Raw genomic sequence first — 27544 nt, forward strand, 5'->3', positions numbered from 1 at the left:
GAGTTTAAACAATGCTCACTTGCTACTAAAGTTTCCAAAGTGTGCAAAGAAGATATCTCACATACTATTACACCACCAACTGCAGCCTGGACCATTGATACGAAGCAGGATAGATCCATGCTTTTAAGTCGTTTACGTGGATCCTGAATGTTGCATTAGAAATGGAGACCAGGCAACCAATCTTCTGTCCAGTGTTAGTGACCACACGCAGTCCAAGTTTTCATTCTTAGTTTACAGGAGCAGCTTTCAGGTGTGATTTTCTCCTGCTGTCTTCCTCAAGGTTAATGTTTCCTGCCAGGTAAATGACGCTCCGCAACGTGGTGACGTCATTCGGGGCGACTGGAATCGATAAGGGAATCGTTTGCAAAAATGGCAAACAATTCCAAGGAATTGAAACAGTGGGAACCGGTTCTCAACAAGAACCGGTTTTCGATACCCATGCCTACCAGTGACTGTAAATGTGTCCAAAGGTTTTATTAATACAGCTTGTGAATCAAGATTTCAAGTGTTAGCTGATAAATTAGCACTGTGGCCCCCAAAAACAAGGATGGCAGCAGCAATGACACAACTGAGACTTCAAAATGCAGAGTTGATGTTATGGGGGCTATGTCCATCTTTTATATACAGTCTATGTTTAAAAAAAGATAGATCAAATGTGTGAGTAGCCTGTGGTTTGAGGCAGAGGGTATTTTACAAGGGAATAACTTCATTTTTGCTAATTGTCTACTGTTTGTTTTCTTTATTCTGTGTTTGACCAGATGAAACTTTACAATGGGTCACAAAGGCCACTAACACAAACATTTCCTTTATCTCAACAGAAATTGTTCTAAGATAGAGAAGTCAGACAATCCAGTGGCACTCTGGTTTTAATTGTGCTATACGAATAAAGTTGCATTGTATTGTATGTGGACACTGGTGTAGTGTTGATACTACAAAATTCCAAACAGAGCCTGTCAGAAGGCCTTTTGCATCGCTTCACTTATGTTAAGAAAACAGTAGTTTTTTGAGATGGTCACACAGTCTGTGTGGCTGAGACCTGTGATATTTACACAGTGCCTTAATGTTATGGAAAACAGAAAAGGGCGCCCCACAATAATTATACACATGGGGCTAAGGTTAAGAATTTTTTTCTCAACATGCAGAAAAGTTTGATATAAAAATTCTGATGACGTCCTCAAGCTGCTCTCAAACTCCATTTGAGACTCCAATCCTGACTTTGTCTCATTTACATGTCTTCCTGGTGTGGTGAGATTGAATTCATCCATCTGAACCAGGCGATGGTATTTCATCATCTCTGGATCATCGTGACTCTCTCTTCTGACGTCTCCCTCTCTCTCATCAGGCTGAGGTGGCCACCCAGATGATGTAACTATTAATTAGGCAGCTGAGCTCTTGTTGTCCTGGCCTGCCATTTTAAAGGTGTCTTCTCTACCATGAGAATGATGCAACTCCCATTTACGTCATCACAGTCTCCCTCACTCATTTCTCCTGCTGGATGTCTAGATCATTTCATAATTAGTTGTGTGCTCGAACGAGTAAACATTAGAAAATAAAATGAAGAAATTAAAAGCATAGATCCTGGAGTACTCTACGCAGAGTTTATGCAACTCTTCTAGCTCAGTCCCTTTTAACTCAAATAAGGCCAACACCGCCAATATATCGACCCCTCTCTGCAGCAGGTTTTGGTCTGTTATTGATCGGTGACAATTATGCAGTGCGAAACTGGGTTTCTAGATTAAAGTGCTAGGTCACTCGTTATTTATGAGGGTTTTGTATCAATTCATGGTATGAGGTTGGGTGCAGGTAAACAAATTTTTGCAGAAGCAAAATATTATGCTAAATCCCACTAAATATTTCACTAACCTGCTATTAAACTTCTCAGGGTGCTTCTCACGCATCAGATGAAAGCGATGGGCGATTGAGGCATCCTGGAGGAGAAAACAGAAAAGACATTGTGAATTTAACCTCACGTGTTATTACAGCTGGATAAAGGTCAAATGCAAACTTAGCTTTGTGCCAGCATAAAATAAGGTGTCATACATCAGTCATTGTTTGTTTTTAGAATAAGCATGAGAACAGAAATACTACTGGTTCAGTCAGTAAAAACAGAGACGGAGAGTGTACCGCTACACTCATCAGCCAATTACTGTACCCACTCCACTCTGTTCTACCAAATATACAACCATGTCATAAAAGGATTTCATAACTTAACCTTCATTATAGTTGCATATTTTCTGCTTTACCTATACATGTCGATTACCTGCACCTGACAAAAAAACTGCATGTTTGATTTGGCCTTTTTACACCAGATACCCTCCATGATGCAACTCCAAAGGGGGATTTCCAGCTGGAATTAATCCAGCAACCTTTACCAAGCAAATGTGTTAACCACTACATCACCGAGCCACAACACTGATACAAAATACAGCTTTTAAATGATTTCATTTATGAAGGGAAAAGGATCTAAACCTACCTGACCTTGTGTAAAAAAAGAACTGCCATCAAGCTTTTGTGACAGCTGGCAATGAGTCCTTCATATAGCTCTAGAGAGATTTTATCCCACCCCTCTTTGAACAATTTTTAAAATTCAGTTTTGTTTTTTCTTTTTCTTTTGTTATTGTTTTTGTTTTGTTTTTTAGCATTAACAGTCTGTTTGAGGTCATACCAGGTCTGTTTAAATTTGTTGTTTTTAAGCCATTCAGAGTAAGATTTGCTGGTTTGTTTCAGTTCAGTTCAGTTTCAGTTCTGCTGAATAAGCCAGAAAAACACAAACCGATATTCTCGGATATTCCCGTTCAGCATTTTCTGGTAGAGAGCAGACTTCATGGTTGCATCAGTCATGGAAAGTCATCCAGATCCTGAAGCAGGAAAGCAGCCCCAGATCAACACCATACCATCACCACGTTTGTTTCCGCCAGACGCGACGAGACTCCAGACTGCTCCGAAAATGTCAACTTTTGTCACTCCACAGAATATTTTCCCCAAAGTCTTGGGGATTGTCAAGATGTTTTTGGTGAGATGAATGTTTGTATTCGTTGTGCTCAGCAGCCATTTTTGCCTTTAAACTCTCCCATAGGTGCCATTTGTGCCCAGTCTCCTTCTTATTGCTGAATCATGAATACCGGTCTAACCTGAGACATCTGAGATCTGCAGTCTAGATGTTGCTCTTTGTTCTTTTGTGCCATTGTGGATGAGTCATCAATGCATTCTTGGAGTCATTTTGGTAGGCCAATGTTAGAGCCGTATTCAAGAGAAAACTAGCTAGTTTAATCAAAAGTTTCCAAGCAAGTTAAACTTCTTCTCTTTACTTTTTTCATTTCATTTTCTATATTTTAAATAGGAAGCAATTAATTGACTGAAAGAGGAAAATAAGTGGCAAAGTAATAAGTAATAGAAATAATAGTTATTTACATCCATTTACATACCAATTTCCCCCCACTTGAAATTGCTGTGCATGAAGACAGTGTTTTGATCAAACAATAATTTGATCCAACCTACCATAATAACCCTTCCTATTTCCTGCTGTAATTCAGTCTACAGAGCACAAAGACACTGAGGAATATAAAGCTAAGGCTAATGACACATTACAGCACTGATCTGAGGGTCACAAGTTTACTGAAGCTGGTCTTAGACCGGACCCCACCTTCCTGCCCCGTGTATTTAACCCCTCACCTCTGGGCCAAAGGTGAATGTACCCCTGATCAGTCACAAGAGCAGCCTCAGTATGACCCCTTTAAATAGGCAAACAAACAACAGCAGCCGCCAGCAGAGACATAATTGATGTTTGCCACGTGAAACTAAGAAGAAATGATATTGTCCTCTGCTCATTTTGATTCATTTTTCACAGCCTGACAGTCACAAGAGCCCCTGATAGTGCTTTATGTTAAAGTGCACAGTTTTGTTTCTTTTTACCTCTTAAAACAACTCATATTAACTCTACAAGCCAGATAAATAACAACAATGGCAAGTTCAATTAGCACTAAGACTGCAGACGCTCAAAAATACCATAAACATGCATGGAGACCCGCAGCACGCACAGAACACGCACAGATTTGATTGCATGAGATCTGTGACACAGAGCAGTCCTGATCTGAACTTTGAGCTTGACCAGAGCTTCTTCTGCTCCAGTCTGAGGATCGTCTTATTTTATTAACAAAACCTTACATGGGACTGTTTGGATAGCAGGATGTGTCGCCTTTACAGATGTTAAAGTAATACATACGATGTTTAATAATTGACTATCTTTCGATTGACATAGCATTTAGCCTTGAGGATGCTACACTGATGTTAAAAAGAAGAAAAAGAACAACACACTGGTTTGATATATACCGTTGGCGTTACAGTAAGAGCAAGATAAAAATAATCTGCAGTATTTACTCAGACACAATGTTCATCCTCTAGTTCACATGTAAATATAATCCCTTTACAGCTTATTTGCATGTTATTTTCATGCTGCCAGGCTTCTCATTTAAAGCAGTCCTTCCACTTAAATATTGTAAATAACAGTTCAGCACAACACACATGTAAATGAAAAGTTAATACTCTCAATGCCCTGCAGCTAGAGAAGATGCAAATGAGGGGAAAAAAGTCCCTGACACAAGTAATGACCAGTTTTACCGACCAAAACGTGGCAGTAATGATGCACTGCTACATTAAACATGTTACCTTTACCAAAGGACAGAGAGAGAGCGAGAACAGATCAAGAACAAAAACAACGCAAATTCTTTTACAACAGATCCGGTGACGCTCAGTGAATAAAGATACCAAAACGATGCATCTACATGGGTTTGCATGAAGGAGTGTGTGCGTGCCTGCAGGGGTCCTTTGCTTGCTGCCTTTCTCTGAGTATAGTTGTAGTTCATTTCTACATGGTCTGAGTTTGTGCCTTTGATTATGTGAAGATGGTGTGCAGTGGAAGACCTAAACTGCTCCCCTAATTAGAAGTTAGAAACAGTCGTACTGCTGCTTTTCCACAGGCTCAACAAAAATAATGATTTGTCTTTACCTTTGATTAGGCCACGACCACTACTGTTAACAACTAGAACTAACCCAAACCCTCCAATTATTCATCACTCACTAATAATAATAATAATAAAGCCCCATGTTTTTGGACATTTCATGCAATATTTGAAGGTAGCCTATTATTTATATGAAAGCTGATACAATTGTTTGCTAACCGCACAGAATCATAACCTCATCTTCTAAGGGTGTCATTTACTAATTTTTATCTTATCCACTAACATCACTTAGATAAGCTGTGAGAATAATTGTGAACATGCTTCTTATAATTTAGCAAAAATGTAGGTTTTGGAAGGTCAAGCTGTACTTTCCACGGTACAGCTTTACACGAAAAGTGAAAAACAGGAAATTGGATATTTGTAAATTCTCGTCTAATAAACTCAACTCATTTTAGATGCTTGGTAATAAGGGAGGACAACCCAATATCACAACAGAGTGCGTAATAGACACGGCAGTCCACCGTCTTCCCAAAACGTTGCGGTAATCTGCAGTAACAGAAGAGCGAGGTATTTTGTTTCAAACCAACATGCAAATAATCACATGAAAGCCTTTAAACAGACTATTTTTAACATATTTACATCTATATACATATAATCATCCAAGCGTAATAGATTCTGGTGATTAAGGACCCTGGAATATACTTAACACATTTTTTGCTCACTAGCGATTTTGTGGGTTTAAATATATCATCGCCCCCTGTGGTCATGCAATTTGTGCATGGAGTTAGGCAACTTCTGCATGCATGCCCATTTCACGTGGTTAGAGAGGCAAAGTGGTAAATGGACACAGTGGACTGGGCTGTTTATTACATGTTTTGCCATCACACTGGGTTGGGGAGGAATATATTTAGATCAAAGTGCATCCCATAATTTTGACAGGTGATGATAGGCTGGCATCCTGCCTGCCTGTCCAGGTGTTTCAGTTTGGTGCAACAAGGACAATGGAAGGCTGTGACGAAGCAAGCGGGCAGGTGCGATTACAAGCTTCCTCACTTGTCACCCTGAAAATCATGAATGGACACTACCGCACTTCCTCAATCAGACACTAGGGCAATGTTCTGAGATCTCCATGCATCAGCAAATCTCACATCTTAAAATAGAGCTGCATCTGCTGCTTTTAGAGCACGAGAATCTGATACTGGAACCATAACTTAAAAACCTTCCTATTCTGATCTAATGGCAAGGTTACTCATAGCAACAAAAACACATAAACATGTGAGAATTCAATGAGGGCAAAGGGGTTGTTTTTCTTTAAATTTGTGCCCAAGGAGTTGTTTGTCACATGTGTACAAATGGTGGAGTTTTGTTTTTGTATTGATTTTGGTTTATTACGAGCAAAGTGTGTAGGACAGCATACGGATCAGGGTCAGACAACAACACAAAGTAGCTGCAGAGCTTTTTAAAACATGACAGGCTGTTCCATGTCACCGAATCTGGCCCGAATCCACCGCTACAGGCGATCACTCACCAGCACAACTTTTACGCATTCTGTCCTCCTGATAAATCTGGCAGTAACAATATGTGACATTTGCCATTGCCTGTAGTTGCCTATGTGATCAAGGTTGTTTTGATCTTGCCGTTTGAAGTTTTGCTCATGGTGTGTGTGGGGGGAAAGAGGAGCTTCTAGGGGATGGGTGAGGTGAACAGGAGGAAAGGAATAGAGAGTGACAAACAACAACAAAACTGGTGGATGGAAAATGTCACATCAGTGGGGCCCACAGTACCCGGCAGAGGAATACATTGTCAGTGTGCCCCTATAATGTTTTGAGTCCCTACATTTGTTAACTTAATATCAAAGAGAAATGCCATGATACTCTTGTACTGGAATGCTCAGTTTAGCTTTCAGAGAAAGCTAAACATTTCTATATCACTTATGAATTGATAGACTGTAGTAATAACTATAGTAATTAGTCATGTGGCGCCCTGGATGGGGAAACACCAACCTCACGGTACCGTATCACCCCAATAGAGCACTCTGCTCTCAGACTGCACACTTACTTGTTGTTCCTGCAGTATTTAAAAGTGGAATGGGAGACAGTGGTTTAACTAACACAAGCTCGCTAATGTTAGCTAATTTGTGCATCACTGAGCCACACTAACGCCATAACATTATGACTTGATATTCAGCACAAACCATCATGGAAGACTGTTCTTTGGCGAGTGAAAATCTACTGTTTTATTAGTCCTGCTATAATTGTGTTATGAAGACAGATTTAAGACTTTAAAGATTGTCTAGATGTGTCTTTTTGAGTCCACATGTTAGACCATCCCTGAGCACTATTCCTCCTGTCTTTAAGACCAGCCAGGTGTCACTCAGCACGGTCATTCATTACTGTGGTAACCTGGCCTGAACCTGGCAGACGCTGACTTCCTGTGACTGATACTTCCCCTGACCTTCAGTCTGTGCCAGAATAACTCCATGTCCCCCTCTCTCTCTCTTGCTCTTTCTCTATCTATCCCTCTCTCTGTCTTTCTCACACACACACACACACACACACACACACACACACACACACAAATATATTATGCATATATATTATATGCACCACTGGCCAGGTAAGTTTTCTCAACTGAGTTCATGAAAACATGGCATACCATTTATACCAATTATTCTGTTCTTTTTCCTTTTTGTCATATATATATATATATATATATATATATATATATATATATATATATATATATATATATATATATATATATATATATATATACACTGTTCCAACGATGGATGTTCATATTACATCATTAAAGTTTTTAAAAAGGAGGTCAGTTTATGTATCAGCTGTCATCATCTTAAGTTTTAAACCATAGGTTTATGTTTTAAATTCTAGTTAAAGTTATTGTTTAAGCCCTCTATTTGGTTATGGTCCTGTCCTTTTTGTTTGTTTTTGTTTTGTTTGTGTGTGTGTTGTGTGTGTCTGTGTGTGTGATTTTGAGGGTTGTTTTTTTTTCCTTTAGTTTTTTTTTTTTTAGCTGTTTTTATTAGAATGATTTATATTAGTCATCCTGTTTTTGAGACATTCCAGCCTGCAGTATTTTGGGTAGTGTCATGGAGAGATGGCTAGGTAAAGGTGAGTATCATCTGCATATATAATGTATACTGTGCCTTTTAATAATACTGGGAAACACATGTTATGCAAAGAGAAAAGGTCCTCACATAGAACCCTGCAGAACTCTTCTGATATGATTGATATGATTCATACTACTGCAGTGCAGCACCTTTAATACCTACGGCGTGTTCTAATCTCTGTAGTAAAATATTGTGGTCAATGGTATTGAACACTGCACTGACGTCTAACAGGACAAGCATAGAAATGAGGCGACTATCAGAGGCCATAAGAAGAGAATTTGTTACCTTTATTAGTGTTGTGGTTGGTCAGTAATGGCTTTTCAAGCAATGGTTTAATTACTGTCACCTGAAAGGCGAAAGGTACTTCAAAGCCCATTAACAGAGATGCACTGATCATATTTAAGATCAAAGCAGTAATCATTGGTAGGACGTCTTTGAGCAGTCTTGCAGGAATGGGGTTTAACAGACAAGATGATAATTTGGAAAATCTGAGTAGTTGATCTGGTCTATTTTGTTTTATTTAACATACTCACTATTCAGCTCAAAAAGATTGTCCAAGAGTCAGCTGTTTCCAAGCTCAAGCATGAACTTTCTGTCAAAAGGTTTTATAAGTTATCAGAAAATGTATATCAATGAATATCAATAACTCTAAAGTAAAGGCAACAAGATTTGGTGATATGACTGAGCAATTCTGTAGTGAAAAAGCTTTTTCTGGATCAAGATGGCAAGATGATATGCATAAGGATTCAAGACATCAACAGTGGTGTCTATAGTGAACAACATATTATTTGCCCTAATGTAGTTCCTCACTGTCCTGGTTAAAAAGCAGCCAGCGACTTATATTTCCATCTGAAGAGGCTCATGATATTCTACACCCCCACAGTCAGGGACTGTGGTACGCAGTAGGAACTGGCCAGTAACACTGTTATTGGAATCAGCTTGCACTGCACACCACTCAGCTATGTGCATTCAAGCGCAGACACATAAATACACATCTACACCCGTGCATCTATCTAAAGCAGCTTCCACACAGGGGCACACACTGCAGAGGGATCAGCTTCCTCATTGAAACACGAGGCGGCATCTTTAATGGCTGCTGACATGGTGTGATTTCCTTCTCTCAAATTCTTTTCACAAGATTCTTTCCAGGCTGCAGGTCAAGTGAAGGAACTTTAGCAAGTTGTACAATGCAGGCTCTGTACAGAGATGGTTAAGTCCTCTGTATTTATTCATGATTTTTTTTTTATGACCAGTGAGAATTGTTATGAAGATGTAAACCTGGCTTAAAATTGAAAGGTGAAATGTCATTTTTTCAGGCTATTAGAAAAACTTCAATTCAATCTAATTTTAACCATCTACCAATTAATGTTTACATTTGGAAGAATTCTAACGTAAATCTGTTAAACTATTTTATTTTATTTGGCTATGAAATTGTTACGATTAAACAGTCACACAACAACCACTCTAGATATTTTACTTGTGATCACAATGTAATTATTTATAGTTTCTGTTATTAAACCTTGTTTATTTATCATCCTTTGTTTTTTTCTTTCCCTTTTCTGTGCGTCTTTTGTTCCCTCCATCTTTATTTCCCTATTTTGTTTTGTTTTATTTGTGTGAGTTCGTTCTTGGTGTCCCAGTCAGGTTACTTCCTGTTTTATTTTAAACATACTTTCTCATCTGCTTTTCTCTGTTTTTATTTCCCTTCTTTGTTCTTTTTTGTATTGTGCCTGTTTTGTTTTTTGCTTTTTAATTACTGGCAGAGTGCAGTCCCACAGAGTCAGCTAAGGGGTCACCACAAGAACTTTTACACAGAACGACACTGTCATTCTGTGATGGTCCAGTGGTACGCAAGGACTGGTGTGGGTCCAAATCTGAGAAGGTTGGAAAAGGAAGTGTATTTTTTCAATCAACTTCTTTCTCTGCATGTCTTTTCAGGAGAGATGGAAGAAGATTTTTCCTTTCTCACTTTGACCAAGTTTTAGCATTGTTTTGTCAAAGTTGTAAATATGCTTTCAAGTTTAGTTCAATTTCAGCGACATGGACAAATGTATGAACCGTTGCATTATATATTATTTCAATAACTGCCAATTAACTCCGTTCACTGATTAAGTCCAGATTTTAAAATGTACACAGAAACAGAGGTGCTGTAAGTGATGGAGCTGTAAAATGCAACAGTGCAGAGATATATGGAGCTGCTATTGTTCTTACTGATGTTCTTACTGTGATCCTCTCTGCCTAATGTAATACTGTCAGCCCCCACAGTGAGCTCATTGCTCAATGCGGCAACAGCACGGTGCTGCTGTCAAAGCTACAGTGTTTGAATTGATTTCATCCTCACAGCTTTGTGTTTTTTTTCTCAATTATAAAACTATTTCCTGTGGAACTATGCAACTTGAAAAATTTCCTACCAGTACAAAGTAAAGTGTTATGTCATTTAAAATCACAAAATCATTTTATACCTTCTGCTCAACAGCTCCAAGTGCCTTGACCGAGCCAGCCACATGCTCCACACTATGTCATCCACAATTAAGTCAGCGAGATAAAGGACAGATGACTGTGAAAGCTTTCAGATTCGGCCTTGCCAGCCTCCCATCTCCATGGCAACCCAACCCTGAGTAGAAAGGTCTGCAATAAGATGGCAGGAAATGCAAACCTTGTATGGTTGTTAAAGCAGATTTAAGGTCTTACTAATGGCTGCATCATTGGTGTGAGTCAGATTTGGTTTGCTCAGGTGTCGTGTGCACACAGATACTCAGCCATCTGTCACTATGGCTCCTGGAGGCACAGCGATCTGTTGCTTTATTTTAATGGCTGTGCTATGCTGGAGCGTTGTCAGAGACTGGCACAGATAACCTTTCCTTTAGAGCATAACCATGGAGTTATTCTGTAGCTTTATTACTGTCAACAAATCCCATGAGAGGTTAAGAGTTGTTATTTTTCACTCGCCATTTCGCCCCCGGCCCTTAGTGTAATCAGTCCCATTTACAGCTTTAGACATTGGTCACAAATGTATAGCTCAATGTGGATTTTATTTATTGTTTTTAAGAGATTAGAGATTAAAATAAAAACAAAACAAAAAACAAGTGTCAGAGGCAAAAAGTAAGTCAATAATTAAAAGTCACAAACTGCAGTTCCTCAAGTTGACACTTGAGGGTGTCCCTAAAAGCAGGTCAACCCCATAGACTCTCATGTTAAAATGTCCAACTTAATAAAAATAATCTTTATAGCCCATTATTTCTTAATAAACTCCCTTTCATAACAGCTATAAATTTTATAACTCATCCATTTGGATACTGATGAGACTTAAAGTTAGGCGCATGGCCACTCTGACTACTAGATGTGCTGACACAGGCAGCTGTCTGCTAGACCTCAGTTCGAGTTATCGAACTGAACTCACTGCTTTGACTTGCCTGCGTTTGCAGATGTAGTATTTTTTACAGCATCGTAATTAAATGATCGGACAAGATATATGGCCCATTGTTGTGAAACATAGTTCATCCAAGAAGCTTATCTTTTGGTTTTGGTGACTTTTGAAACTGTAAAGTTTGATTAGTTGGATACCGGATATTTTATATACAGTCTATACTGTTAATGAGTGCAAAGGTGAAGAGACTGACTGAAAAACTGTACTGTAACAATGTTGCTGTGCTCTCTCACACACATTGCCACTAAAGGACACCTTGGAAGTAACTGAGACACACGAGCAGTTTTGAAAAATCAGCATTTTTTTCCACCTCTGGAATGAGAACGCTCTGACCTATGACGAGACAGTCAGAAGTGTCGGCATTGCACCTGCCACAGCCAGCAGTAACTACTGTACACGATGGCTTAAACAATGGGAGATCAGGTCAAAAGAAATATAAGGTGCAGCTTGATGCAGCGCTTTGTGTATAAAATGTAACTACAGTCATCACATGCATGAATTAATGTAACATGCAGGTTGAAATATTCTTCATGAATGAACGTAAAAACTCTGTGAAACAGAGATGCACAAATTACTGAATGTGAAAATGTGAGAGACAAAATTTGCCAAAAAGCGTCAGTCACCACACCAAGACAGGCCTGTCAAATACTATTGTCTCTCCCTGTGTGAGACACTCGTGGTGTCACTCAGGCCACAAAGGAAACGGCTCTATCCTGTCACTGCCTCTTCTCCCATTTTTGAATAGAACGAGTTGTCGCTTGTAGAATTGTCAAAGTGCAGTTTTACAAACTCTAACCACAGAAGTATAGATGTGTGTACCACTTTCACTGTGCAGTATTACGCTCACACATCCATATTGATAAATATGTAGCTAGCAGTGGGATTTCAGTTGTATAACATCACTGTGGTGTATCTGCTCCCTGTCAGTGCTCCTCCTCAAATGTCTACACATGCCCTCTGTACACTTATCTCACTTGGGTTTATTTATAGTCACATACACTGCACTGCTAATCTCATGACTATTAGCTGATAGGAATGGAGTTAATGATTACACCCTAGCCTCATATTATAATTTTTTAATAGTAACTAGTAAGAGTGAAAATGGTTGCTTTAGGTTTTCTTTATAACATCACGACGGCTATGGAGATAACCAGAGTTGTGGTGGTGACACATCAAATATTTTAATACACTGAGGCTAAATGAGTGGTGCTGCCCTGTGATTACTTTATGAAGGTCTTGTTTGTCACCTCTGTATAAATGTCCCCGAGGCCCGCATATTATCTCCATGAGGACAAGATAAAAAAGTTGCTAAGCAACTGGTACCTGGCAACGTGTTTCTTGCCCAGAGGATGCAGAAATTCACTGATGAATCTCCTAATTGCTCATGTCCTCATAGATCAAATAATCTCTTTCACCATGTTTTTACTGTAATAACTACTCGAAAAATTGAAGGACTTTATTTCACAATACAAAGAACTGGAATTCAAAATTCCAAACAAATGAAATATTGTCTTATATGGAATTCGATCACGGAATATGAACTGTCATGGTCATTTGACCCAGCGTTGTGAGTTTTCCTGTATCATGATCTATGTATAAGTTCTCCTTGCTAGTCTTAAGTTTTTTTCCATAGTGCCAGGTTATCCTGTTTTGAGTTTCTTATGGGCCCCGTTTAGTTCCTTGATCATTTAGTCATTTCCCCTTGTGTCTTTGCCCTCTGTGCGTCTGTGTTTATGTGTTTGTATGAGTTCTTGTGCCTTGTTTCCCCTCCTTGTGATTTATTTCATGTTTATCCATGTTTCCCCAGTCATCTCCTCTCTCTCCCCCTTGTGCTCCTTCGCATTCCCTCGCTCCCTCTGGTCTGCCTCTCCTCCAATCCTGTGTCATGTTCCCCAGTTTCCTGTTTTATTGTGAAGGTCTTGTGTTTCCGTGTTCCACGTATCTTGTTTTGCTCCCCCTGTGGCGTCATGTTAATTTGTGTCAGCTGTATTCCCCGTGTTTCCTCACTTCCCTCGTTATCCTTCTGCGTATTTATGTCAGCGTCTCCCTCATACTTGTGTGCATTTCTCCGTGTATTTAGTGCTTCCAGTATAGTTCGTGTAATTTTCCCAGTTTTGGTTTTGGTTTTTCCGTCCTCAGCAATAAAGCTGTATTTTGTGCATACAATAAAGTAACATTTTTAAAATCTGAAATGTATTTATCTTAAACTGTTTCTTTATTCTTTTATTTCTGTGTAAAATAAGCCTGGTTTTGCTCATGTCATTTTAGAAACAAGACACGACTGGCTAAAAAATGAATCCAAACTGGATTTTCTAAAACTGCAGTTTCAAAAGCAAAAAGATTTCCATGTAGAAATGCTCAACTTCACAACATTGAAAAACATGTTTACAGGAGTCTGTCTTTCAGTCCTGTTGCTTTACCAAACTATCTACTGTTAGATGATTAGCTCTTCACTATCTTGTCCAAATATGCAAATGTGTTTTTTCTGGTCACTCCAAAACCCAGCATGCATCAGCTCTACCTCAGGCAAATGAAAGAAAGAAAACAAAATGTAACTCAGAAATCTGAGCTTTTGGCTCACACAGATTAAGTTCATCTTATTTTTTAAAACGTTGGCAACCCTCTGACATAGTAGAATGACATATGACAGAAACAGGAAGAAAGGATAATGTGGCTCTTTAAAACATATGCAATGTTATCTTTCTTTCGGTTTACTTACCACTCCAATAGAGAAGTAGTTGTTGACGATGCTGTAGGGGACAGGATCTCCCTTCTCCTCCTTGTCGTCAGGGATGATGTCTATGTTCCAGCGGTCCAACACCACCTCAGCGCTATGCTCAATGTCCCGAAGGACCTTCACCAAGCTACCACCCTCATAACCTGCCGAGAACAACCAGAGAATTCAATTTACTTCAATTCAGTGTTATTTATATCAAATCACAACAACAGTTGCCTCGAGGCGCTTTATTATATGTTAAGGTAGAGACCCTACAATATTAGAAAGAAACCCCAATAATGACACAACCACCTATGAGAAAGCACTTTGCAGCGGGGAGGAAAAAATGCTTTTTAACATGAAGATGGCTGGTTCTTATATCGAGCTTTTCTACTCTACTGGGGCATTCAAAGCACTTTATACAACATGCCATATTTACCATTTTACTCCAGCACTTTTTTCTATGCTTTTCTTAAATAAGTGCTTTCTATCTTACATTCAGATGCATTTATACTCCAATGGATGCATCAAAGAGCATCTTGGGAATATTTATCGTGCAGACTGGAGCAACCAGGGTTCAAATCATCAACCTTCTGATTAGCAGATAACCAACTCTACCTCCTGAGCTGCAGCCACTTTTATCCCGCTAAACAGTATAAAGCTAGAAACTTGGAATCAATCAGGAATCACATGAAAAAATGAATGAATCAATCAAGCGTAGCGTGAGCAAAATCCGGCAGAGAAAAGTCGTTCTCTATATTTCATCATTTTTAATCATAATCTCCACATGTAACAGGCAAATTACACTATACGAGCTCAAATACGGAACACAATGAAACTGATTAAGTTGCCTTTCCAAAGAAACTACCCTCCTTGCTTCAAACCCAGAATGAAGCCCAGGCCTGACAGCCCTCCGGGAAGCCCTCTGGATTTGCTCCATAGCTGACAGCCTGCTTTAACAGCCAGGCATAGTAATAAGAAGCAGATGTTTGTTCCAAAGGTGTCACAAGGGCATGAGGCTTTAATGAGTGCCACCACACTGGGAGAATCATGTGTGTGAAATATGAGAGTATTTTGCATATGCATATGTTCTCACATTTGTACTGAATTGAATTGTATTGAAAATTCATGGGGAACAGTTGTCTTTTTACATGAACAATTAGCTACTTTTTAGCTGTATTTATTTATTCATTTTGTGATGTTTGCAGAGGTACACACACAAACACACTAATTGATACATGTTTTTGTCATTACGCCATCTGTGCACAACCTTAGAAGACTGCAAGCCTGTACTTGAGTGTTAGCATATATACTTGAAAATTAACCTTAAGCACAAAGTACAACCAAGATTGATGCAATAGTTTTGCTGGTATTTATTAAAATCAGGCTGTATTGGATAAAACAATTTTTTTTCACCTGATAATGGCATAAGGGAAGTTATTACAGTCTATCCTGAAGGTTGAAAGAAAGAGTTGCAAAGAGTAACTCATGAAACCATCCAGAGACACTAATGGTATGTCAGTGCTGAGTTACCTGATATAATGAAAGACAATCACGTACAATACATCCTGATATTTGTGTAAATGATTACAAAAATCCACTGACACCAATAGAGGAAATTGAGTGTTCATGTGTTCACTGCATTATGTGTTATTTTTAAAGTAAAATTTGCTTTATCTTTCCCCAATGTCCTCCACTTTCGCAGTTCCATCTTCATTGCAATTCACGTAAGTTCCTTTCACATTATCATTATTATTATTATTAGCACTAACTTTCACAAATACAATCAGTGTAAGAATTAATGTATAATGTGTTTCTATTCCAGTACTTGCCAAATGGTAAATGATCAAGTCAGTCATGTCTCATGGGTTAAGAGAAAAGCTTTGCTCGGCAAATCTCTCTACCAACTTTTATGACAATCTTTCAAATTATTGTGAAGATATTCCACAAAAACCCAGTAATTAAACTAAAATTCAACAAGGCCTAAATCTTTGGGATTCATGCTCTAGAGATCATGAATTAGATTGAGTGGTGATACATCTAAAAGCTGTTCGATAGATTTTTTTGTTAGTTGATGAACATCTGACTAAAACAGACTGCAGAGCCATGAATCAAAACTGGCTGCTCACCTTCACATACAAATCAGACTAGATTTATTTTCCCTCTCAGGTAAATGATCATCAAGCTAATTGGCTGCAGCTAATATTTCAGCGTTTATCTCTGATGATCAGTTCAACAGCCCAAAGCCACCCAGACCTGGCAGCTTATTGACAAAATATCTTTCAAGTGCTCTGCTGGTTCTCGCAGCAACAATCGAGCAGTTATAACCAGCCAGTCTAATTACTGGTCCCAAGTACTACGAGAAATCAATGGTTGGCAAAAGACCTACAGCGTGTGCAAGTGATTTGCATATTAAGTTTTTAATTTGACACATAAAAGTCCCCTGTTTCTCTTCCCATCTTTCATTTCCCAGAAATGTGCAGAGACACATGGCTACCTTTTGTATTTGAGAAGTGAGTCATTCTTTAAATTAACTGTTTAAACATGCTCTATTATGTTCAATTCAAAAATGAGTATCTAAATACAGAAGACAGGAGGCATGTAAGGCAGACAGAGGTGAAAAATGAAGCTGATATGAGAAGAACAAAAGAGAGCAGGCGGGAATGTCCAGGAGAAAGTAATTCAGCAACCAGAGGGAGACAACAGTGATAGGTATAAACACGCAGAGTTTTAGGAAAGAACACTGAAAAGCAAACAGGCAATCAGGCTGAAGCGTAGCTATAGAAAGTGACAGCGGACTTGGTAATGTGAAACTAATCGGGACAGAACAGAGACTCACAAAGGCAGAAAAAAAGTGAAAGCTGTCCTCTGTGGCTCCCTCTTTATAGCCAATTTCTCCTTACTGCTTAGCTGTGCAGCTCCAATATTGATGCTTTTTCCCAGTGATATCAGAAGTCTTTTTGACTGTGGAAGGCAGCTTTAGTAAGCAGAAACACAGATATTCCTCTGAAGAGTTGGTGAACACCAAAAAACCTGAATTAAAGAGGACTTAAACTCATCAGGTGACCACAAACACAAATGATTATGAATAAGTATGGTGCTACATTAACTCCATTAACTAACAGGCTCACAAAATCTTATCAGCGTTTTCAGCTTGTTTCTCTTTGCCACAAAGTTTCCAAAAAGATCAGCTATGGCATCAGTTCTTGCAGGCTTTATAGATGCCTATGCAGCTATGTAAAGAAAATACAGAAAGATGCTGGAATGAGCTCCTCACCTCCTCCCCAGCGTAAGCAGCGAGCCAGGTCATTCCCTGTGCCCAAAGGAAGAATGGCCACCGGAGGGTGCCTGGCAAAGTTGGCCTTATCTGCAAGGGCACAGACAAGCAGATCGATCTCGTGCTATGGAGGTGGAAATGTTCTTGAAACAGATTTTTATGACAATATATGAACTAGAATTCTAACTGAATTTATTACTGATAAATTACTGCTAAACCTACATTTGTACTCAGCTAGAATAAAGTAGAGAGTAATAATTCCTCACAGTGGAAAAAACTATGGATGATTGCAGGAACTGTGGAACTTCAGAGCTGGTCTTTAAACAGATGTTTACAATTCATTTTTCAGCTAAAATATTTAATGTTCACCTTTATTTTTCTGCTCTTTCAGCCACATTTCATCAATATGCTTCATCCACCAAATCACATTCACACGGTGCTTTTATTTATGCTAAAGCACATTCTAACATTCACATACACTCTAGGTAACTCAGGGTTCAGTATATTGGTCAAAGATGCTTCGACATGTGTTCTGACCTACAGCTGCCTTTAAAAAAAATAAAATCTGGTTAAGAATGCAGATAAACTCCTATCAAAGCAAAGTATTAGTTAGATTCTAACTTTTTCAGAAGTTAGAATCTAATTACCTATACAGTCGAGGATCCAGCCCACTGTGCCATCACCTCCACAAGCAAGAACACGGAAATCAGGGACATCATGGAAAAAGTTGAGCCTAGAAAGACAATAGATCCAGGAATCATCAAACATGATCTTCTGACATTTTAGTGCTGCTATCCATTCTCACATACAGCAGAAAATAATCAATTTCAGAAGTGTCTGCAGCACTAGAAATGGTATGTGTTTAAGACGGGAGAGCTGCCTGGGTAGAGAGTTCACAGGGCAGCACACAAGACAACCACAAGCCTGCGGGCATGGACCACTGACTGCACTGTTCACATCTTAAAGCAATCAGACATCCCACAGACTTTGTGTTCTGACCTGTACCTCTCTCAGGGACGTTACAGAAACGTTTAAGGGTTCAGTACATGTGTGAAAACATCTTCACATATACAGAAAACAGGTGTTTTGTTTGTAGAACACTTTTATACACAGAGTCCCTGAATCCTAATGTCAGTATGTACTAAGAATTCTGTGACGCCAAATTTATTAGTTGCATTTTGCAGCAGCTGACAGGGCTGATTTCTAAGCTTAGATTTCTAAGCTTGTGATGGTTTAATGAACAGGGGCGCTCCTGGGCAGAGAGGACACAGAGGAAGGTAGGGAGAGAAAGAGTAATCAGTGTGTGCCCTCTCCAGCTGTGCTTACTTCACTCCTTTCCCTGGAAACCACAGTCACACAGTGGTCACAGAGTGCATGCCCTTCAAAGGGACCTTTAATGTGTGTTGGAACAAAGGTGTCGACAAAAGCTTTCATCTCTCTCTATCATGAGACAGCTGCCTGGTGACCACCTGGTCCTGCACAGTGATCGCCCATAGACCCTTTAAACCAGTTCTACATTTTCACTTGAACACAGTACAAGCCGGTGATAAATTAAAAGAAAAATCGACATATAGTGTCTCAGTAAGGTCTTGGGCCACCACATGATTTTTCAAGTCTCCCAAACTCTGCTGGAGGAGTGAATGCTATTTTTCCAAAACATATTAACTATTTTGGTGTTTCACTGATTATAGTGGAAGGGCTGTCCATCCAAAATGTCAAGTTAACCTGAGATCAAAATATTAGGAAAGCCATAACATATGAGTGATATCACAATTTGTCCTTATTCAGGTCCTTATCAGGATCAAAATTCTTCATAATAAGATGCATTAATATGTGAACTCCAGATGCCCCGACCAGTTTGTCAAAGATACAACGATACATGTTTTGCAGATAGTATAGAAAACTCTCCAGCTGTGCAGTGTTACAGAAGAAACACCTGATTATTTACAGGCAGTATTGACAATGAAATGCTTACCCCACAGTATTGTCACGTTCTTTATTTTATTGCCAGAGAATCCCGTGAAAAGTTCTGTTCATTTATTTTGTGCCAAATCACAACAACGGTTGTCTCAAGGTGCTTTATATTGTAAGGTAAAACCCATACAGACAAAGAAAACTGAGAAAGCCCTAACAATCTTATCACCCCTTGTGAGCAAGTGCTTTGGTGACAGTCGGAAGGAAAAACTCCCTTTTAAAAGGAAGAAACCCATTTTCTGCTACTGGTTTTAAGCCTAATCTTAAAAGTAGAGATCGTGTCTGTCTGCTGAATCCAAACTGGGAGCTGGTTCCACAGAAGAGGGGCATGGAAGCTAAAAAGCTCTGCCTCCCATTCTACTTTTAAATACTCTAGGAACAACAAGTAGGCCTGCAGAGCGAGAGCGAAGTGCTCTAATAGGGTGATATGATACTATAAGGTCATTAAGATAAGATGGGGACTGATTATTTAAGACCTTGTAATTAATGAGAAGAACTTTAAATTCAATTCTGGATTTAACAGGAAAACAATAAAGAGAAGCCAAAACAGGAGAAATCTGCTCTCTCTTTCTAGTCCCTGTCAGTACTCTTGCTGCAGCATTTTGGATTAGCTGAAGGCTTTTCAGGGAATTTTAGGACATCCTGATAACAATGAATTACAGTAGCCCAGCCTAGAAGTAATGAATGCATGAACTCTTTTTTTCAGCCTCGCTCTGAGACAGGATGTTTCTAATTTTAGAGATATTGTGCAAATGGAAGAAAGCAGTCTTACATATTTGTTTAATATGTGCATTGAAGGACATGTCCTGGTCAAAATGACTTCAAGGTTCCTCACAGTGTTACTGGAGGCCAAGGTAATGCCATCCAATAACCTCAGTTTGATCTGAATTTAGAAGCAGAAAGTTAGCGGCCATGCAGGTCTTTATGTCTTTAAGACATTCCTGCAGTTTAACTAATTGGTGTGTGTTATCTGGCTTCATGGACAGATAGTACTGGGTGTCATCTGCATAGCAGTGAAAATGTACGCTATGTCTTCTAATGATGCTGCCAAAGGGAAGCATGTATAATGTAAACAGAATTGGTCCTAGCACTGAACCCTGTGGAACTCCATAATTAACCTCAGTGTGTGAAGAGGACTCTCCATTTACATGCACAAATTGGAGTCTATTAGATAGATATGATACAAACCACTGCAGTGCAGTACCTGTAATACCTACAGCATGTTCTAATCGCTCTAATAGGATATCATGGTCAACAGTATTGAACGCTGCACTAAGGTCTAGCAGGACAAGCACAGAGATGAGTCCACTGTCAGAGGCCATAAGAAGATCATTTGTAACCTTCATTAATGCTGTTTCTGTGCTGTGATGAGCTCTGAAACCTGACTGAAATAAGCCATTCCTCTGCAGATGATCAGTTAGCTGTTTTACCACTACTTTTATATGGTTGTATAAAGGGAAGTGAGATAAAAGGATTGGCCTATAATTAGCTATGACAGCTGGGTCATTATATCAAATCCACAATATAACTACACTCTGCTGTTTTTAAAAACACCTACAAACAACAATTTACTAAAAAAAAGAAGCCTGGTTGTATAGTAATATATAGACAAATGGCCCTGTTTTCCCTTCATCTATTTCCAACCATCCATCCACACCATCTAAGTGACAGATCACTAGTTTCAGGCCTTGTAGTCAATATGTTTACTTTGCAACTTATAATCAACTAATCTCAAGCCTTCACAACAGGACCCCATTAACTGTGATGTCACAGTGGCTCTGTGCATTTTTTCCATAGAGCTTGTGTTTTTATTTCATTATTTCAGTAGAAACAAACAGGTTTGGGGCTGAATCCTAATGAGAGGCTAGGGAAATTGGTTTTGACTTTTGGTCTATGTGGAAAATGAAAAAGCTCCTGCATTCTCAAGAATGGAAGGAGCCTGCCAACACAACAGGGGTACCAACAGCCAATAATATAGAGAGAACCTTGGAATATATAAGCTGTTGTGCCCTGTTGTGTTTTGGCACCTGACAACTCTTCCTACTAATGGATCTATAATCCAGCAGTTCCTTCTGGATTAGATTTCCTGCCTCTCTGGTACCTGAAACAACCAAACTGCCTGCCTTACTCTTATGTTACTGCCTCCCCAGAATCAAAGTAGGTGGTAGGTTTATTTCTAGACCTTATAATAAGGCACAGAAGCCACAAGGCAAACAGCACCCCCTAAGGGCTATATAGAGAAACAACACCAATATGCATTCACATCTAACCAAAACCTATTTAAAATCTTCCGTTTGATTTATGCATGATGTCTTAAAGGAAGTTGGTGCATCAATAAATACCACATGGAGGTTGACATATTATGTGAAATGACATGAAATGTAAGTACAGCAAGCTAATCACGTTCCCTAAACACATCACTCAGAGAAATCTACCCCCTCATTTCAATGCCTGCTGTGAGTGTTGCTAAGGAGCCCATGGTAACAGTTGTGGAGTTCAGCTGGCAGTGAGTTAACCCTCTATGTGACAACAGACCCTGTGTGTTTATTTGTATGCATGTGTTTATTTTCAATGTAGGGCCTCTTTCACCCTTTTAGATGATCTCCCGCTGCACAGGACAGTCATATGACCTCATTTAAGACAGATCCCTGCACTGAGGAAAAAGGACTGAGGCTGAGTTGAGCAGGCAGAGGAGTTTGTTATTGAAAGTTACATAATTACTGTAAGTGGAACTTACAAGGCAATGTTCTTAGCCAGAGACTGCAAATATTATAATATATCATAATATCAATGGAAGGAACCGTACAGGGCCCAGACCATTTCCAGTTTAGACTGAGCCCAGCAGGTTTTCTTTGAGCAAGCCCAAGTCAGTTTGCAGATAGAAACTCAATACAGGGGCCCTGAAAGGGCAAAATGTCTATTGCCATGTGTGTCTGTGCTTAATACTTATACAGTTTATGAATGCAGCTTGCTAACTGATTACTTAGCAATCCACCCTTTAGTCTGAATATGGTCACTTCAGGCTCCCTATAACCAACATGCTGGTGGCCAAAACACTAATGCTTAGGCTTCAAAATGAGTCTAAAACAATGGATAATGTGATGCCAAATCCATCTTTTATATACAGTATAAAATACACTGTTGTTAAAAGGCTAAATTTAACAACATAAAAGCATGTTTACAGTCTGGTACAAAGAAATGCAGATAATTTATACATATAGCTAATTTCACTCTCCATAACTATGTTGGAACATTTGACAAGGCGCCTCTTTACATATTATTAATTCTGCTGACACAGGCAGCAGCAGCAGATATTTGTCTCTTCACCATCAATTTGAGCCGCTGAACTGGTGCTCTTAACCATGTTTAGTTGTTGCTTTTGGGAGCAATTTTGTGGTACAGTCTTATAAATATGATGTCCTCTTGTGTGACCCAGACAACAGACCAAGTTAATAAAGGATTATCCTGAAAAAAAAAAAAAAAACCCTCAGGGGCTGAAAAATTAAGCCACCCGCAAAACCTGCAGTTCCTCTAATGGCCATTTGAGGCTGGCTCCAAAGTCAGTATATGTAGACTCCAATGTTAAAACACCAGATTTTACAGAGGCCCCACACACACACACACACACACACACACACACACACACACACACACACATATGAAGAGAGAGAGAGTATGCAAACGGCTACCAAACAGCCATCGTAATTCGTCATACAATGAGAACAGGACAAATCAACAATTGACAATGACTAATTAATATTAAAATCTGTAACATAATGTTTGGAGTTTAGTCTGTTACTGTTACTACTTTTACCATTTCTTCTTGGAGCAAGTGTAATCCACATTATTTCCTTAGGGATTAATATTAAAGTATTCTGATTCTGGTTCTTCAGGATGACCTGCCATTATCCAATGACACATCTGCTTACCTGTATCTTTTGCTCGTTTCTCCTCCTCTTCTTTTCTATTTTTTCTAAACTGAGCACTTGATGACTTCGAACTTTTCTTGTCCATCTTCCATTGGTTTTAATTTTGCACTCCAGTATGAACATAAGTCCCCCAACTCGAGGATCACCACAACATAACCTAACAGACCTACACCTTAGTTCACAGATTCACTTTGTCTAAGGTGCATTTCTGGGATTTCTTACTGTTCTTATATTTATTGTTTGTTTTCTTGCACTGCTGTAACTGGAGCCTCGTCGTCTCGTCTCTATATACTGGACTGTATGTAGCGGAGATGACAATAAAGTTTACTTTGACTTTGGCAGCAAGCAGGTGCACCGAGGGCTCTCGCTCACTTTTCGCGTACAGAATTTTCGAAAAAACATCAGATTATAAGTCTGTATCATGATGTCTGGTGTTTTCGTGTTTGTTGTTTTGTTTTTATTTTCTTTTATTTTGCGAGCTCCAGCCAGTCAGAGAATCCCCCGCCGCCCCGCCCTCTCCTCCCTGTGCAACAAGCAGCAGGCTCACCTCACAAACGGAGGGCGCCCTCACGCCCAGCAAATGGGCGATAGAAAGCCGATCGGTGCCTGTGACATTCCCAATATGTGCTGGCTGATGTCTGGGCAGCATGAGTACGAGCAATTTTTATTTTATTTTTTTTGCCGTTGCTGTGTGTGCTGTACCTTCAGAGTTTGTGGATGCACCTTACCAACTAGCTTTGCTAGCATTGGCTAATAACCTAGCAGCCCAGTTATTTCCAAATATGGTCACTTCCTTTTTTTCCTTCAAAAAAACATGAACCCTTCCCCCCAGCATTACCATGGCTGTGCAGACAGACACTGGGGCTTTTTTTGTTTGTTTGTTTGTGTCATGTGTAGCAATCATATGTCTTGTCCATATCTTATTTTGAAAAGGCAGTGGCAAAGAAAACTGATGTAATGCCTTTGAATCAACCATTTGAAGATACTTTTATTCAATAAAATCTCTGATTAGTTCAGAACGTTGCAGTACTAAACTGTAAACTACAGTGTATACTGACAGTACAGATACTACAAAACAAGAACCAGATCAGTGTTTTGATATCTTTTCTAGAGTCCAGCATCACATCAGTGTATCACAGTGTCTGTGTTTGATGCAGCGTGTACCATCTACAGCATTCTCCCCAAAGACCCGTGTGCGTCATCGGGTCTCTTTTCTTACAATGGGCTCTCAAGGGCAGCAACTTTGCTTGTCGTGACTGAGAGAGAGGCAGAGACCGTAACAGAAAAGGGAGCAGAGAGCCTCATACAAATGGATGTGAAAGGATGGTGAAGTCACTTCACCTTCAAGGTAAAGCATTCATGGCCCTTGTGCTGCTGTATAAGGGCATTTTTTTTCTTCTTCCAATGAACAAGGGGGCCCAACAGAATTCATTTCAAAGTACAAGTTATGCTCAGCTCTGACGTATGCAGGAACGCATGTGAGTGTCAAGAGGTCAAATGCGCAGCGCGGCAGTAACGCAGTGTCCCCATTCCCCTTCACCGACCTCCAGCAGGTTAGTCTAACATGACAGGAGGAGGTGGTCTCCCAGCACAGCGCTCTGACTGAACAATTTATGTTTCTATTTCATATTCATGATGCTCTTTTTATCCTGAAATATAAACTCCTGACTCAGCCCAAAAACAGAGGATTCTACTAGCTTTAGTTCAAACTATCCTATCGGCTGAAAAAATAGGAGTTTAATTGTTTCTCTTTTGTTGGTATGCTCTAATGGGCTGGTGCTGGTTTTAGGGCTATCACTGTGAGACAGACAGCCTCACACTCTCACATAGCTTAGAATCCCCAATTAACCTGACTTGCTTGTCATGCACAAAGTCCACACAAGCACAAGGGGAACATGTTAATTCCAAATAGTATAGCCCCAGGAAACTAGGAAATTCATGAATAAAACAAAAACAAAAAAACTTTCTGGTTAAAATTAATGATATTCTGTTTGAGACAAGAAAAAAAAAAAACTGTAATCCAGTATCAGCACCTTATTCCATCTGTGAAACACGGTGGTGGTAGCATCATGGTTTGTGTTTGCTGCCACCTGTGCCAGGACAGCTTGTCGTCATGTGCTGAACAATTAATCCCAAATTGTACCAGAGGAAAATGTCTGTCTATGAGGGGTCACCCAAAGGTTCACATGGTTTTTCCCTCACACACATGTAATACAGCATACTTCTCCTCAATAAATTAACATCCCATGTAGTATCTTTGCTTTATTTAATTGGGTAGTCTTTATCTTAGAACTTGAGTCAGCTCATTTTTGAAGTCATTAAGGGTTCACAATTTACTGCAACTTCACCTAGCCACTACCACTGCACAGGAAAGAGAGATGAACACAGCAGACTTACCCTACCATCGGCCCTCCTTGATCCAGACTGTACACCTGCCTCGGGTTTAGCAGGTACCTGAACTTCCTAAGTACCCTGAAGAGGAAAGAAGGAGGACAGTTTATAGTGTTAATATGGTAATTACACACCAGGCTTATATGAGTGCTCAAATTACACAGATTATGAAATACAAGAATTTTGCAGCTCTGCGGTGTGCCACGTACTGCTGGATTGGTCTATAAATTCGTGGATGCAATCTGTCAGGGATACCAGATTTTGAACAGCAAAACAAACACAAAGACTACCTAAAGACATTTTATCAGCTTGGTTCTTTCATAAATTCTCATGCCCTACGAATTAATTGAAAACCATCAATGATCAGGCCCATAAGCCCGGTTACCACATTTAGAAATTGCGCACATGGTCTGGACTGTGAAACCAATCGGGCCATTGGTCTTAAGATTTTTGTACTGGCTTTCTTCTTCTCATTCCCCATGTGTTTATATGCACTGCTACATGTCATTAACGTCTGTCTCGTCTTTCCTGTAGTTTGTATTTTGTCATGTTTGTTGTAGGTGGTCTTCTGTGGTCTTTTTATTTAAAAGAATGTTATTCCTTCCCACTGTTGCCAAGTGCTCACTCACATCAGACCTTATAATTGCTTTAATATTTAGGATTATTGCTATAAACCACCATCTGACTACTGTGGTTGTTCTAAATAAATAAAAATGTAAATGAACTGCATGATGTTGCCACAAAATCACCACGTTTCCCTAATGAGTGTAAACATTTTGCCTTAGGGTAGCTTAGTTGAGTATGACTCTGCTGGGACAGTTGCATTCATATATATATATATATATATATATATATATATATATATATTAGGGGTGCAACGATACTCGTATCGATATCGAACCGTTCGATACAGTGCTTTCGGTTCGGTATGCATATGTATCGAACGATACAACATTTTTAATTTATTTTATCAACTTTCCTTCTGACGATGCTGTCTGTGTTGAGCGCTCAGTGGATCTGCGCTCGACAGTGCAGCCTAGGCGGAGTAGTCGAACACAGATTCACTGAGCGCAGGGCAAGCTAGCGAGACAGAAGTTAAGCTCGTTGCAACATGGCAAATTGAACCTCCCCCACCCTCATTCAGATCTGGCGTTTGGAACTATTTTGGTTTTCATGTGACATATGACCCTGAAGGTAAGCACGTCATGGACAAAAGTAAAACAGTATGTTGGATGTGCCAGCAATGCTCAATTGGTGGGAACTAGTGTGTTAGCGCAGTTAGCTCGTTAATGTGTTGACGTCTTCCAGCCCCACTCATGAGGCGATCCACGGTAGCTCGTTAACGGAGATTTGCCGTGTTGTGACCTTAACGTCATTTCAGATTAACGCTGACAGCACTAGTGGGAACACAACCAATATGACTGCACATTTACTCTGACATCATCCTAGTGCAAAGACAAGTGGAAGCAGACAAAAGCAAGCACGCATGCTACAAACTTTACCCGAGTCATTTAGACAGCCGTTAGCACATGATTCTCCTTATGGGGACCTGATATGTTTAATATGCTGCTGAGAATATAGCCCAGAAGAAGCGTATAGTATAGCTTTTATTTTGGAAAGAGACATTTCTCCATAATAAACTCTCTTTTCCAAAGATGAGTGATTCCTCAATCAGATACAGGGCTCGCAAAATCGCTAGCCCGACGTCCTGGGGCTTTTTTCCAGTCGGGCTACCAAAA

General features: G+C 39.6%; 1 protein-coding gene across 3 annotated transcripts in view; it reads right to left on the bottom strand.

Annotated features, from left to right (window-relative positions):
* The window catches only part of dgkg (diacylglycerol kinase, gamma), a 145782-nt gene that overhangs the window by 48969 nt on the left and 69269 nt on the right, over positions 1–27544 (bottom strand). For all 3 annotated transcript variants that reach the window (XM_006805785.2, XM_006805784.2, XM_087829590.1), the window contains 5 exons: positions 25812–25886; positions 18159–18244; positions 17512–17601; positions 14238–14398; positions 1864–1928 (listed from right to left, as the gene is read on the bottom strand). In XM_006805785.2, the coding sequence (XP_006805848.1) occupies positions 1864–1928; positions 14238–14398; positions 17512–17601; positions 18159–18244; positions 25812–25886 (477 nt within the window). The remainder of the gene's footprint in view (positions 1–1863; positions 1929–14237; positions 14399–17511; positions 17602–18158; positions 18245–25811; positions 25887–27544) is intronic.

Source organism: Neolamprologus brichardi, chromosome 16, assembly GCF_056152115.1.
Source record: "Neolamprologus brichardi isolate AB-2024 chromosome 16, ASM5615211v1, whole genome shotgun sequence".
Lineage (NCBI taxonomy): Eukaryota > Metazoa > Chordata > Actinopteri > Cichliformes > Cichlidae > Neolamprologus > Neolamprologus brichardi.